The 13,240-nt window shown below is 37.9% G+C and overlaps 2 protein-coding genes across 2 annotated transcripts in view; one reads left to right on the top strand and one right to left on the bottom strand.

Moving 5' to 3' along the window:
* The window catches only part of MED12L (mediator complex subunit 12L), a 313,136-nt gene that overhangs the window by 47,862 nt on the left and 252,034 nt on the right, over positions 1 to 13,240 (bottom strand). Inside the window, exons 21-29 of the mRNA XM_024769070.1 lie at positions 11,832 to 12,059; positions 10,962 to 11,103; positions 9,216 to 9,336; positions 8,729 to 8,830; positions 7,876 to 7,989; positions 4,466 to 4,665; positions 1,280 to 1,468; positions 624 to 698; positions 317 to 507 (exon numbers count right to left, since the gene is read on the bottom strand). Coding sequence (XP_024624838.1) covers positions 317 to 507; positions 624 to 698; positions 1,280 to 1,468; positions 4,466 to 4,665; positions 7,876 to 7,989; positions 8,729 to 8,830; positions 9,216 to 9,336; positions 10,962 to 11,103; positions 11,832 to 12,059 — 1,362 coding nt within the window. The remainder of the gene's footprint in view (positions 1 to 316; positions 508 to 623; positions 699 to 1,279; positions 1,469 to 4,465; positions 4,666 to 7,875; positions 7,990 to 8,728; positions 8,831 to 9,215; positions 9,337 to 10,961; positions 11,104 to 11,831; positions 12,060 to 13,240) is intronic.
* Positions 1 to 13,240, top strand: part of P2RY12 (purinergic receptor P2Y12) — a 45,455-nt gene that overhangs the window by 7,008 nt on the left and 25,207 nt on the right. The window lies entirely within an intron of this gene.

Here is a 13,240-nt window from a genome sequence, read left to right as displayed (position 1 = left end):
TAGGAATAAACATATGAGGAATACCATGGAATAGAGCAGCCTCAGGGCACACTAGAGAAATTCTTCTGTCCTGAATGTCATCTGTGGTTCCAAGGAGTCGGGGCCCGGTCAACCTAATATTTAGAACACTAAGATGTCACCCACCCCAGCAGCATGGCCCTTTAACATATTAAATAGTGATAATGGACACTTACAAGTAATTATTTTCTTCACAATCCTGCAGCTTTATGAAAAAAATAACTGCATTATGAGAATAAAATGTACGGTTACGTGTGAAAAATTAATGATAGCCTCATAAAACCACAGAAAAAAATACCTTAGAAATGTCTTTATTCCATTCTGTCTTGTGCTACTCGTATCGGTACTTCCAATCCCGTTTGGGTTGAAGAGGCCCATACCCGAATTAGAAGAGTTATTGTTCAGGTCGGCTGACTGCTGGAATACCTCTATTGTTGCCTTGGCAATATTGTCCAGTAGGTTGTTCATTTCGGCCACCGAACCAGAGCCCTGGAGTCAGACGTGAGAAAACCAGCACGCGTGTGTGTTACTTTATCCTCAAACACCAACGTGGTTTTGTTTTTCATAAAATTTTATACACATACACGCTTTCAATATATACTCACAGGGTCCTTCAAGCACTGTTTGATCATTAACTGAAGTTCCAGCCAGGACTGCCTCAGGGTCCACTGCTCAAGATTCTGGGGAAAATGGAGTTAACACATTAGAATATCAAACGTGTTTTAAAACATAATAATTCCTTGCACTAGTCTCTTTCTCAAGAAACAGAGGAATGATCACACACAATAAAGGGACTTATATGAATCAGAAGGCTTCCAAGTCTATTACATATGCTCATTATAAACACAAAGAAATAAATAGGAACATTAAAATAATGTGCCTTACTCTGCTAGGCACTGTAAATGAATCAGACAAACATTTCTTCTCCCGAAATCTATCTCACCAACCACATAAAAAAATGATTTCGATATTTTTTTAATAACATACTTAAGACAGTCCCTCTACAAAGCTTATTTCTCACGTAAACACAGTACTGACTTAACATATCAATATTTATATAATGGTTATACACAATTTGCAGTATCTGTACTACCCAGTAATAAAGTGTGGCAATTACACAAAACAGAAAATTGGGGGAATAAAAATGCCAATTTTTCAAATCCTAATAAAAAAAAAAAAAAAGAGGCAGAGTAACTCTTGCTATAAACACAAAGAATGTGTCAAATGACAAAAACACAATCTTCACACTATTATCACTCACCTGAAGAATGCGTTTAATGTGCTGTCTTTGTAGGTTGTCCCCCTCTGTACATTCTTTAATGCCATGAGGATAACAGATCAGTTGCAATAATTTCTGTGCTTGCATATTTGAGAGCACAGGGTCCAAAATAAGTTCTTTGTCTGTGCATAACCTTTCAGGTTCTTTTAAGCAATGCTCTCCTACCCATTCCTAAAAATAATGCAGCAGTTATATTGACAGGCAGAGACTTTCATCAATATGTATACGTAATATGTACTAAACTCACGGCGCACAACAGAAAGCGGACAGGAATCTTCCAATTTAAAAAATATTAGATGGAAAAAGTGGGAGGGAAAAGGCTTACAAGCAAATTTTCTAGTATTTTGACTTCTTAAAAATACAAAGTAGAATCTTGGTTACAGAAAGTTTTTAAAAAGGAATGCAAAAAAAGAAATATGCAAAAAAATAAAGCAGGGGCAGAAAAGGCTAAATAAAGAAAATACTGGTATGTGTTTTCAGTCGGAGAATGAGGCCTTGCTCTAAGTAATGTTCTGTAATCACTTTTTTTACTTGCTATATAACAGGAGTGATTCTATATTTTAATATGTATTCTTCATTTTTATGGAATGCACTATAATATATTCCACTAATAGATAGGACATAGTATAACATTTAGAAAATTGTCTTCCTTTTTTGATATCATTATGAATAATGTTACCATTGTAAATAAATATTTGTGCACGTGTATTCTCTGTACAATTATTTTCTTAGGATAATTTCACGGAAGTGCAATTGCTGGGTCAAGGGGGATAGCAAACATTTAAGGCTATTGATGCATACGGCTAATGGACCTCTGGGGAGTTTCCACCAAATCAAAATTCTTTTAAACAGCTTTTCTTCATCATTTTTTCAAAGGCAAGTTCTTGTACGAGATGGGGTAAGAAATCTTCAGAAGTACTAGAGCCAAACTTGAACCCAGATACGTTTCTGAGGAAACCTGTTTCTTAACCACCTCCTCAGTGGCTCAATGCTGGCTGTCCGTTAAAATCACCTGGGGAGTTTGTTAAACTTCCAAACCCAGGCCCCATATCAGAGCAATGAAATCAATCTCAGGTAATGCTACCCAGACATCAGCAATTTGTTAAGCATCAAAATATTTTTTAAACTCTCCAGGTGACTCCAATGTGTACCCACAGTTAGAAACCAACGCACAGCTCAGTACCCTCTCAACATCTATATGACTAGTAGCTAACTTTTACCATGGTTACAGTATACCTTAAGAAAAACATGACCCTGTCAACATTATATCTATAGCAAAGTGAAAAAGAGTATATATGGTAGGCCTTTTTATAGAAGGAAGGAGAATTTAATACAAAATGGAAAGAAAAACCAGAAATAATGAAATTGATCACCTAGGGCAGGGAGGAACCCAGGGTAGAAAGGATGAGGGAGGGAGATGTACATCTCTCTGAATACACACTATTGCTCCTTGACCTTTGGAAGTACGTTACTCTAAAGACAGAGCTAGGATAGAAAAAGAAATCTAAACTGAACACAAACAAAACCAAATGAAATCAACTCTATTTCAAGTGAATAACATATCCATGCTGAAAGAGAAAGGTCAAATAACTTTTTAACATAATACTGTCCACGCTTAGGGAAAAAAGAGCTACAAACAAATCCTCAACTCCTTTTAGTAGGCTGGTTTTTCATAGTGGTATAGTGGTAGTAATTCTGAAGCTACTTCAGGTGTTTTGTAGAATTCAACCAATGAGTAAATGGTTGATGTTATTGGTAGCCAGGGTTCTTACTGTGGAAGAAGGCGGTATTAATATGGAATGAGGGAATGCAAACAAAAATTTGTGCAGTTTGATTGGAATTGGAGGTATCGGTATAAACTCATGATTATACACACACACATTTACGTACATGGATGTTCTTTTCCCCCTAGATCTGTCTGCTGAAAGGGCCTAGAAGCAATGAACACACATTGCGCATAGCAACAAGCACACGTAGTGCTCGGATCTTGGTTTCTAAATACCGTCCTCTACTAAATGGAACCAGGGTTCCATGAAGGAATGAGTAATTCCAGGTCTGGGGCAGGGAAGTATAAGATAGGTCAGAAAGTAAGAAAATACTCGTTATTTAAAAAAAAAAAAAAAAAAAAAAGAGAGAGAGAGACGTGTCAAAATAACACAAGAGTCAGCATGAAAAGATTGATTCACACTGGACAAATGTGGGATAATTTGAACATGAAAATAACTGAGGACAGTATATTATAGCATATATGAAAAAAAAATGAATGGGTGGAAGGAAGGGAGGGAGGGAGGAAAAGGGTAGGCTCTTCCTAGAGTAGAATGCAAACTGATCAATGTGGAGGGAGTGGAAGAGTTGGGAAAAGCCATTTTGCAACCATTGTAGTAAAGACTGGTGTGGACAAGAATCAGAATGGATGCTATATGTGAGGTGGGGAAGAATGATGAGGAACAGAAAACTTGCACTGTCTCGGAGTGTCTCCCCAAAACTGTTTATTAATTGCAAGGGAAAAAATAATAACTATACAATAGAAAAATCAAACAACCATACAATGGAGACAACTTGATCAAAATTAACATCTCCAGTGAGGTGCAAATGAACCTCATGTGCCTTCAGATGTGATTACCTGAGAGGAAAGAACATAACATACTTCTACAGTATCCTGGCCAGGAAAGCATAATCTGAAGCTAATCTACAGGAAACTTCAGACAAAGCCAATACTGGGACAACTGACAAAACTGGAATGTGGCCTATAGGTGAGAAAAAATTACCATGCCAATGCGAAACCTCCTTACTTTTGATAACTGTAGTTTGGTTATGTTAATAAATGCTGTAATATTAAAAAGTAAAGAAGAATAATGCATGCCATCTACTCTCAAATGGCTCAGTAAAAAGAAAAACATTAAAAAGTATACGAGGCCACATTCACACACACAAATAGAATTATGAAGCAAATGTGGTGGAATGTAAACAATGACTGAATCCGTATAAAGGGCATACTAGAGTTCTTTATAATTATTACCACTTTTCAGCAAATTTGAAATGATTTCAAAATAAAGTTGGCGGGAAAAAGAGGACCACCTATGTACAAGTTTCCTACAATATTGGGCATTTCTCTCCAAAGAACAGTTACATACTCAAAGTTAAAGGCAAATTAAATCTGAAGAATACCTGTTGACAGATAGTCCTCAGTACATATCTGGCATATTCCCTTAAATTGGCAGTTTCTATGGAGATGCTTTTCCCACAGGATTTTGAATTTTGTGAGGCGGTCCAGATATCATCAGCACTTCCGTCACGTCGTAAACCCCTCACGGTGAAGTCGTCATTCTTTAAAGAGCCGACATTGTTACTGCCAATTTTGGCATCTCCTAAATAACAGAATCACAAAAGCAAAATCACAGACGTTCAAGATATTGCCAAATATTTGGGAAATAAATGAGGCAAGCATTCAGGGATTTAAAATATATGAATGGGATCATCATTGCATAGTCAGTTGTTCAGCAACAGAGAGAAGGGATTGAGAGAGTAAATGCTAGAACCCTGAGAAGTTTCATCGGACATGGGGAAAAAAACCAACCAACCAAACAAACAAAAAAAACATGTTCAAGACTCATTCTTTATTTCGTTTACAGAATTAAGTATGTTTTCACCAAACTTGGAAAGGCCATTATGAATCACACTTAATAATCACAGAACATTGATTTCACCGATATTTCAAGCATGAATGGTATTCAAATTCATTTGACTTATAGACAAGGAAAAAATGGGTTACTCACCCTTCTAGATGTCCCTTTTCCATTTCTTCTCTTACAATGACTTATTTTCTATCCATAGGTCAAGAGAAAAGTTTTGCCTTAGCCCACCTTACTAGCAACTTCTCGACAAGAGAGATTTATTTCCCTGGGAATGGAAAAGGGCAATGCATACTAAGGAAGCCCTGGAAAACAGGGCATTCATTGAATAACCCATGTCTTTCACTTTCCTCTCTGTAAACATCCAAATTAGAAAACCTCACCTGATCAACCTCTAATACACTCAATAAAACGAAGCTCAGGAAAGTGTTTTCCTCATTACAAGGTTCTGGGGCCGGGGAGGGGAACTGAGCAGAATGGTTGAATAGCTGGAAATAAGAAATCTTCTCTAGCCATGAAAGACAAGTAATTGTCATATTTTAAAAGTGAGAAATTAATATAATTTGGTGATAAAGATTGCCAAATGACAACAGAGCCTCCAAACCCTTGCCTGTTTACCCACAGGATCATAAGCGTTGAACAGGAAAAATTCCTGGAACCAACAAATGAGTTTAGATGAGGCCCTCACGGCTTCACTGTAAGTGAAACCAAGGCCGGGTCAGTGCAAAAAGCCTTTTAAAACCCACAGGTCAACCAAGAAAATGTTTTGACTCTGCTAAAAAAATTTCAGAAAATCAGAATTGCTTAGTGAATATTTGCTTATAAAATCATAAGCGGAGGGGAGGAATAAATAATACATTTCAACTCATCAATATCTTATTACGTATTATACATTTCTCATTCAAATACTCATACAAAAAAGCACCAAGTTCACTCCACTCACAGACGTTTATTTAATTCAACAGAGCTCTTCAGGCGCTGAAACAAAGACCAAATTCTACATGTACCAACATTTAGCATGTTTTTTCCAACCTTAGGTGTATAAACAACTATTTCCGCACCTTGAGGTAAACCACTACAGAAATTAGAAACCAAATTCTATAAAACAACCCTATCTCCCTAACTCGAAATAGATCCTAGTGGATAGGACCTGAGAGAACATTGAGAACGACATGGTGAGGTAGATAAAACTGCAAAAACAAAACAAAGAAACAAACACCTCTGCCAGTCCTAGTCTAGGAGATCCTCATTCAGTTTAGATGTTAGGATGACAGAGAAGGTCTGGAAGGCTGTGCCAGAACCTTCTGTAATGGTAGAGACAATAGAACAAACACAGTGTTCAGGGACTGCGTGGTCCAAGGGTCTGCTGACATTCAACTAGCCTGATCCTGACTTCTCAGACCTGAAGAACCCTCCATGGCTTAGGAAGCTGTAAAATCTACCAAGGACTGGGGCCAATTAGAAAGGTCAAGGAAAGGCAATCAAAGAAAAATAAACAGGTGATTATGCACTGAGATTAAAATATGGTTATCTGGATATTTAAAGAGGTTGGCAAATTGTACTTGGGATTAGACCAGTTCTACAAATCCAGGGGATAATGTCTAGATGGGACGCGTCTTGGTTTCTGCCATTAAAATGTCTATCACTTATGCATTCACACTTCCAACATTAGTGTATGGAAAACCTACTCTTTAGTTTCTCTCATGGGCATTAGAGATACCACAGCAAAAATGTGAGTCCCTGACTTTATGGTATGTACATATATTTATTAAATAGAACTGACCAGCCAGCTTTCCTTTCAAACGTAATCAGAGTAGAGCAATAAGACTGAAATGAGCATTTAATGTTGGCTGTACAATATTACAAGCTCAGAGGAGAGGGTGTGGCCCTCCGTGTGGCTCTACCTTTCCCTTTCTACTACAAAACCCATGGGCATTGCAAAAGGAATGTGTGTGTGTGTGTGTGTGTGTGTGTGTGTGCGCGCTGAGGCGAACTTTTAGTAGTTTGTTTTATGAAAACCCTGTTATGCTTCCTCATCATCACCGAATAACACTTCTCAAGCAGGAGTATAAAGGGTCAGGGTATATTCTAAAACATGTTTAAGACTCATCTAAAACAATTCCTATCCACTCAGTAAATTTAGTTTCAGTCAAAGGACGCTCCCTTGGAACATTAGAGACAACTTTTGTTTAGTCAAGAACATAAGAGGGTGCCCAAAGTTGAAATTAGGCAGTGTGAATTCAAGACTTCCTAATCTTTCAAATCCTAAATGATTTATAGCATAAAAATGTCTTAAGGTATTGTACCGTAAATGAACAGAAAAGACAATACTACTACTCCTGGAGAATATATATCAATAAAGATATAAGGATGTCTTGGACATTACAAATTAAATGAAAACAAAAGTGTGATATCCAATATTGATTTATCAACAGTATCAATATCATTGCAATTATCACCTCATTCATGAAAAAACTAATAAGGCAGATGGACATAAACTTGTCTAGGGTCACAGTGGAAGCAGAATAACTAAGATTAAAACCCAAATTTTCTGGTTGTTCTAGTCCTAGAATATAATATGAAATTTAAACCTGTAGGTAGATTACCAAATCAACTGTGTCCATCACAAAGTGTGACTTCTGCCAACAAATGAAGTCAAAACAACCCTGTGGGTCTAAGGATCTACAGTACATCAGAATGAGACATCCTGCAGTTAAAATGCCACAAAAAAAGTATTATATTTAAATTCCCCCAAAATTGTAGATAAGGGACAGACTCCTCCGAGGCCAACTGAACATGAACTTGGAAAATGCCAACTAATTTTTCCAGGAGAACAAACAAACAAGAATATGTTTCTAATAATATTAATTAGAGTTAAACCTGAATACAAATTATTTTGTCTCAGTTTCTGGTGATTAACCAAGCTGAGTGCCAGGATAGTCTTACCAAGCATCATAATTGCTTTTAAGACAGCAAACACCGCTCCCACTTCAATGCTGTTGTGAGCAGCGGCTAAGAGGTGTCTATCACAGGACGATCTTATTCCGGGGAAAGGTTTGCCTATGAGGAAAACAACAAACCTTTAATAGTCTCATCACCATCATTAACCATCTTTTGTAACCATTTACAGTCAGCAGAGCCTTTCATTGTCAGACTGTGGGCGCTTAATTGCTATTAGCTAGCTTTAATTGATGCTTCAGGGATTCACTAAGAAACACTGACAGTATTCCTTACTTAACCTTTTCCTTTTAAATATTAAGACAATGGTGTTGCTCTTTAGAGAGATGTATCCAAAAAATTAGGAGGACTTTTATCCACTCCTGCTGTCACACACACACACACACACACACACACACACACGCGCGCGCGTGCGTGCGCGCGCGGAAATGATCTTTAGGAACAGAATGCAGTAATACCCCTAGAATTCTTACCTTATTCCTTTCACCTTAGTAAAAGAATAAATGCATCACCATTGCCCTAAGCCGCTATGGTGTGTTTCATTAGCAACACACACAGTATGTTGGAGGGTCATGCTGCCCACCAGCTTGGCTTGGCTGAGGAGAAGAGGCATTTTTATTGTTTATTAACTCTTGATGTGAGTTTCTCAATACATCCCGATATCACCTACATGAAAGGTGCTAACAGCCCTCTCAATGGCCATACCCCATGCCTTCATCGCCTCAAAGCAAGCCCACCAAAATCAGGAAGGAAACTACAGAACGGACAGCCTACTTGGTCAATTTAAGCATATGCCTTCCAAATGAAAGCGTCATCAGAGATATTTCAGCTGTCAGCTCACCGGTTGCCTGAGGTAATAGGCAGGCCTGGGGAGCTCGGAAGAGATGAAGTAGGAGTCGGCATGTCATTCTCGCCCCAGGCTCCGCGTCTGCATCTCCACAAGCTAGGAGAGAGGGATTTTAAAAGCAAGTTTTCTAACATATTCAAGAACACGTCTTCCACATTTCTATTATGCTAAATTTTCTGGAATAATTTAAATAAATGCTCCTTACGGTAAAAAGTAAGACACTGTCTATGCTTTTCTGAGAAACCTGAATCCTTCCTTAAAAACAAGTACTGAGAGTGCCATTTCCAACCTCTTCCACTGGGACCCATGTGACTTTGTTTGGAATAACTGTTATAAATTCTACCATCTCTACCTTGATGCCATATCACTGCCCAATGCATGTTCCCTTAAATTCTACTTTTTCACCGCCTTTTAACAGTTAGAAACCACTGCACCAAGACAACAATGAAATAACCAACGCCGTTCTTGGATGCAGCCTTACCTGCGGCTAGGAGAGAGGGAAGAGCGACGTGCTGCACGACGTCCTCCAGGGAGAAACACTGTCGTGCTATCAGAATAGCAATGAAAGTAGCTAATGAATCATGGAATGAAAGGTCACTCACCTTCAAGAAAAACATTGACACGTTTTAATACCTAACACCCTTTTAAGTAACATCTAAGATTAATATCTAAGAGAATGTAGGCAATACGAATAAGATCTCAAATCCGCAAATGAACCGGCAGAGTGAAATGATTTACAATCATTACCCTCTAGGCCTCCTTCTACTTTATAAGACAAAGAATGAGGTCTACCCACACACCCAATGCTTTAAGAAGATACTAAGCTTTAGCTTGAGCACATGTAACTGAGAAACAAAACAATAAAACAGCAAAATCAAGAAATCCCTAAAAGATGCAGCATAAATAAGGCTTTTTAGCAGAATGCAGTATAATCTAGCGTTGCAGGGTAAGACCAATAGGAAGCAACAGAAAACAAGGAGGTTCCCCTAGTTGAAAAACAAGCCTTATTAATGTTTTAGAGTCCCTTTTGGGAATAACCAATAACGATTTTGTTAATTAAGTCAGTTTTAAAAACAACTTTGAAAATTCTCACCCGACTCCTAAATTTAAAGAAGAGTGAAGGTGAGTGAGACAGAGAATGAAAGAGGAGAAAGGGGAGGAAAATTAATTCATTCAGGGTGGAAACCTCTACCCTTCACAGATCTCACAAGACTTTGACAGAAAATAATAAGAAAAACAGCTGTAACAGCAGCCTCCACATTAAGTTGTCCTGTATGCCAGTGACTATGGTTAGGGATTTACAAAGATCACCTCATTTAAGGGCACCCCACTGTGAGGTTCATACTATTATTAATTCCAACTTTACAAATGAGGGAACAAGCAGAGGTAAAGTGAAACAAAAAACAACCGAGAGATTAAGGAACTGCGTTAAAGATAAATATTTGGGTCTTCTTCTGTCTGGAAGAGCAGGTCACAGATATGAGTTTTACGTGTTAGGTGCCCACAGAATGGAGAAGGATTACCCACCTGGTCTTCAGATACCAGAACTAGGAAATCAACCTTCAACGGGGAGCCAGTTTTTAAAATGTATAAAGTTCTTCTATACATGAGATATACTAATATGCAATACAAATTACTCCAAGAGATGATGGAAGTGATAGGCAGAAATAAAGAACCCAGATGGATTTTTAAGAAATTCACACACCATGGATGCAACATGCTCTCTGAGGATATCTGTGATCCATAAAGGATATCGCTTCATAAGCTTCCAGACACTATCACTAAGAAAGACCGGACGCCCCTCTGAATCTGAGCCTGGATGTCCTGATCCCACACAACAGAACCTATACTCTCAGATGTTTTTTTTTTTTTCATTCTGAGAAAACAAACTGGTGGTCCTCAGAATGTAAACTGCTTTAGTTAAATTATGTCCTATGCCACGAGGAACCCAAGGCACTGGGTAAAAACTATGAACAAACCACTCTGAGGAGACCATACGGAAGAAATCTCAGCTAACAACAAGGAAACTCTTGGCATCTCCACTCTATTTTATTTTGATTTCTCCCCTTTATTTATTCTTGGCAACCACATTCTGCTTTATTGCTTTCAGGGAGAGAAACACAAAATAATTGACAACATTTCAGTTAATAGCTGAGTCAGCTAAAAAAAATTACTAGCTAAGTATTTAATTGCACAGTTGAGTTTTTAAATGAAAAAGAAAACTTACATCTACAGTGCAAAGTACATCATTAAACCCCCAGACGTGGTTTGAAGAACAACAAAGAGCCTTCAGGACTCCCAGCCATTCTGAACTGAGAACGGTGCAGCAGGCCGTCAGCTCAGAGGAGAAATTGGCTATGTCATTAATCCTAGAAAGAAGAAAAAGAATAGAGAAGAAAGTAACAGAAGAGAAATACTCACATACGATAAACTTAATGAACACACAGTCTCAATATCATCAAACATGGCGTTCATTTCTTAGATTCAAGGATATAATAAAAATCCACTTGTCAAATAACCTAGTAGAACCTGGAGCAGAAGGGAAAGGAAATGTCTTCAAATGGTTTCTATTGGCTTGGCCAAAAACTTCACTCAGTTAATGAATACATTGTTCAATAAAGTTCTGGGAGCAAATGAAAAATGTACCTTTTATCTTTACTTAAAACCGAACGAACTTTTTGAGCAAGCCAATATTTAATGCTGTTGAGCAACAGACAGTAACCAGTATAGATGCCAGCTAACATATTTTTAGTTCTGTGAACAAATCTGACCTGTAAATTCACATTTGTAAGGGCACCAGAAAAATTAAAAGGGCAGTCTAAATCCAGTGTTTTCAAAATCTGTCTTTTTCATTTGTATTTTTGTTATGCTTTTGAAAACATACCAGATAACGTACAGATTATATCTAGAGCAGCTCACACCAGATCAATAAGCCAGGTTAAGAAAATCATGGAATAGAGAAGCAAATGCAGGAATACAATAAGATTTAAAAACAAACAAACAAAAGCCAATGTCTGCTTAGGCAATTATTAAAGCCCTTAATTTTAAAGGAGCAGCCATGCAACAACTGTGTGGTTAAACGTGAATCCCAGCTCACCTTCCAGCATCCTGATGGCCCATACATACATTCATGAGTGTGTTGCAGACGAAGCTGTAGCGATTGGCCGCATTGTCACTAAGGATCTTGCCCAGCATTGAGTAGTTGATGCTACGGGCTGAGGGATTCTCAATAAAATCCATCATGAAGTCTGGATCCCATCGCAAGTTAGAATTTGCAGGAATCACATTATTATATATGGTTTGCTTTACTTTTGAACAGGCACTACTGAGGTTACAAGAAGAAGAGTTAAAAGACAAAACAAAACTAAAATAACTAGAAAGGTATTTCATTTAAGGACAGATTAAATGGCAGCTGTAATGTATTCCTAGAGAAGGTTCGCATTATGGGTTCTTCCTAATAATCGGCACCGGACACAGTGCTTGGAATGTGCTAGTTCAATAGTTACTGAATGGGTGGAAGAACAAAACAAGAATAAGACATCTGGGTACTAATCTTGATTATTGTCTAAGTCTTTTCTACATTTTACATGCTTTAAAAAATAAAAGAATCTACTATGGCTTCCAACAACTGTGTCTGAACAGTGGTTGGAAAGTGCTATTACTTAAGAATAAAAAAAATGGACTGGATTACACATCAGGAACAACTTGGTGTTTTAGTCCTAATCATTCATCCTGTAAAGCGATTCCTCTCGGTACAAAGTATCCGGGGGGTTCGTGTGCCGTGGCTACTCTGGAGAGGCTCACTTCCTGCCTTCAAGGAGCTTAAATTCTAGTAGGGGGATATGGGGAATACATACATTCTATGAGAGTACAGAAACTATTATATTGTTCCTAAAACTTTATCACACTGTACTTGTCAGCAGTATCTAGAGTTTTTTAAGAGCCTGGTCTACCACATTCAGAGTTACATCTGAAGAAAATGCAGAATATTATAAATTTATAAAGGGACTTAGAAAGCATCCCCTCTAACCCTGCTCTGCAGATGAGGCTGAAGGATGACCTGATTTCAAAGCTCAGATTCCATGTACACTTCGCTATTCTAGCCCAATTGCTGTGGATAACAAATCCATAAGCCACAATTCACCTTCTCTATTCAACAGCTCTTTTAAGCAGCAGACACTCTTTTCCTTTTAGATTAAGTTTTGGCAGCAAATTTATTTGTGATCAAGGCGACACATGTCTTAGTCTCATGCGCCTACATAAACAGTAGCCAGGAATGATTTCCTCAAAAATGAAAAGACATATAGATTCTTCACCCTAAGCTGTTAACATTGACAACTGCTTTAAGAAAACTGAGATTGTTCAGTTCAGTGTTTACCAAAAAGTGACTTTAGACTTCCTCCTTCAGAATCACCTCTGGGGCATCTGTTAAAAATAAAAGACTCCTGGGCCTCACTGCAGGTGTACTGAATCTGTATGCTTAAAAAGCAGTCCCAGGGCTTCCCT

The sequence above is a fragment of the Neophocaena asiaeorientalis genome, unplaced genomic scaffold (genome assembly GCF_003031525.2).
Source record: "Neophocaena asiaeorientalis asiaeorientalis breed wild unplaced genomic scaffold, Neophocaena_asiaeorientalis_V1.1 scaffold118, whole genome shotgun sequence".
In the NCBI taxonomy this organism is placed as follows: domain Eukaryota; kingdom Metazoa; phylum Chordata; class Mammalia; order Artiodactyla; family Phocoenidae; genus Neophocaena; species Neophocaena asiaeorientalis.
This window is presented reverse-complemented; position numbering and strand designations above follow the sequence as displayed.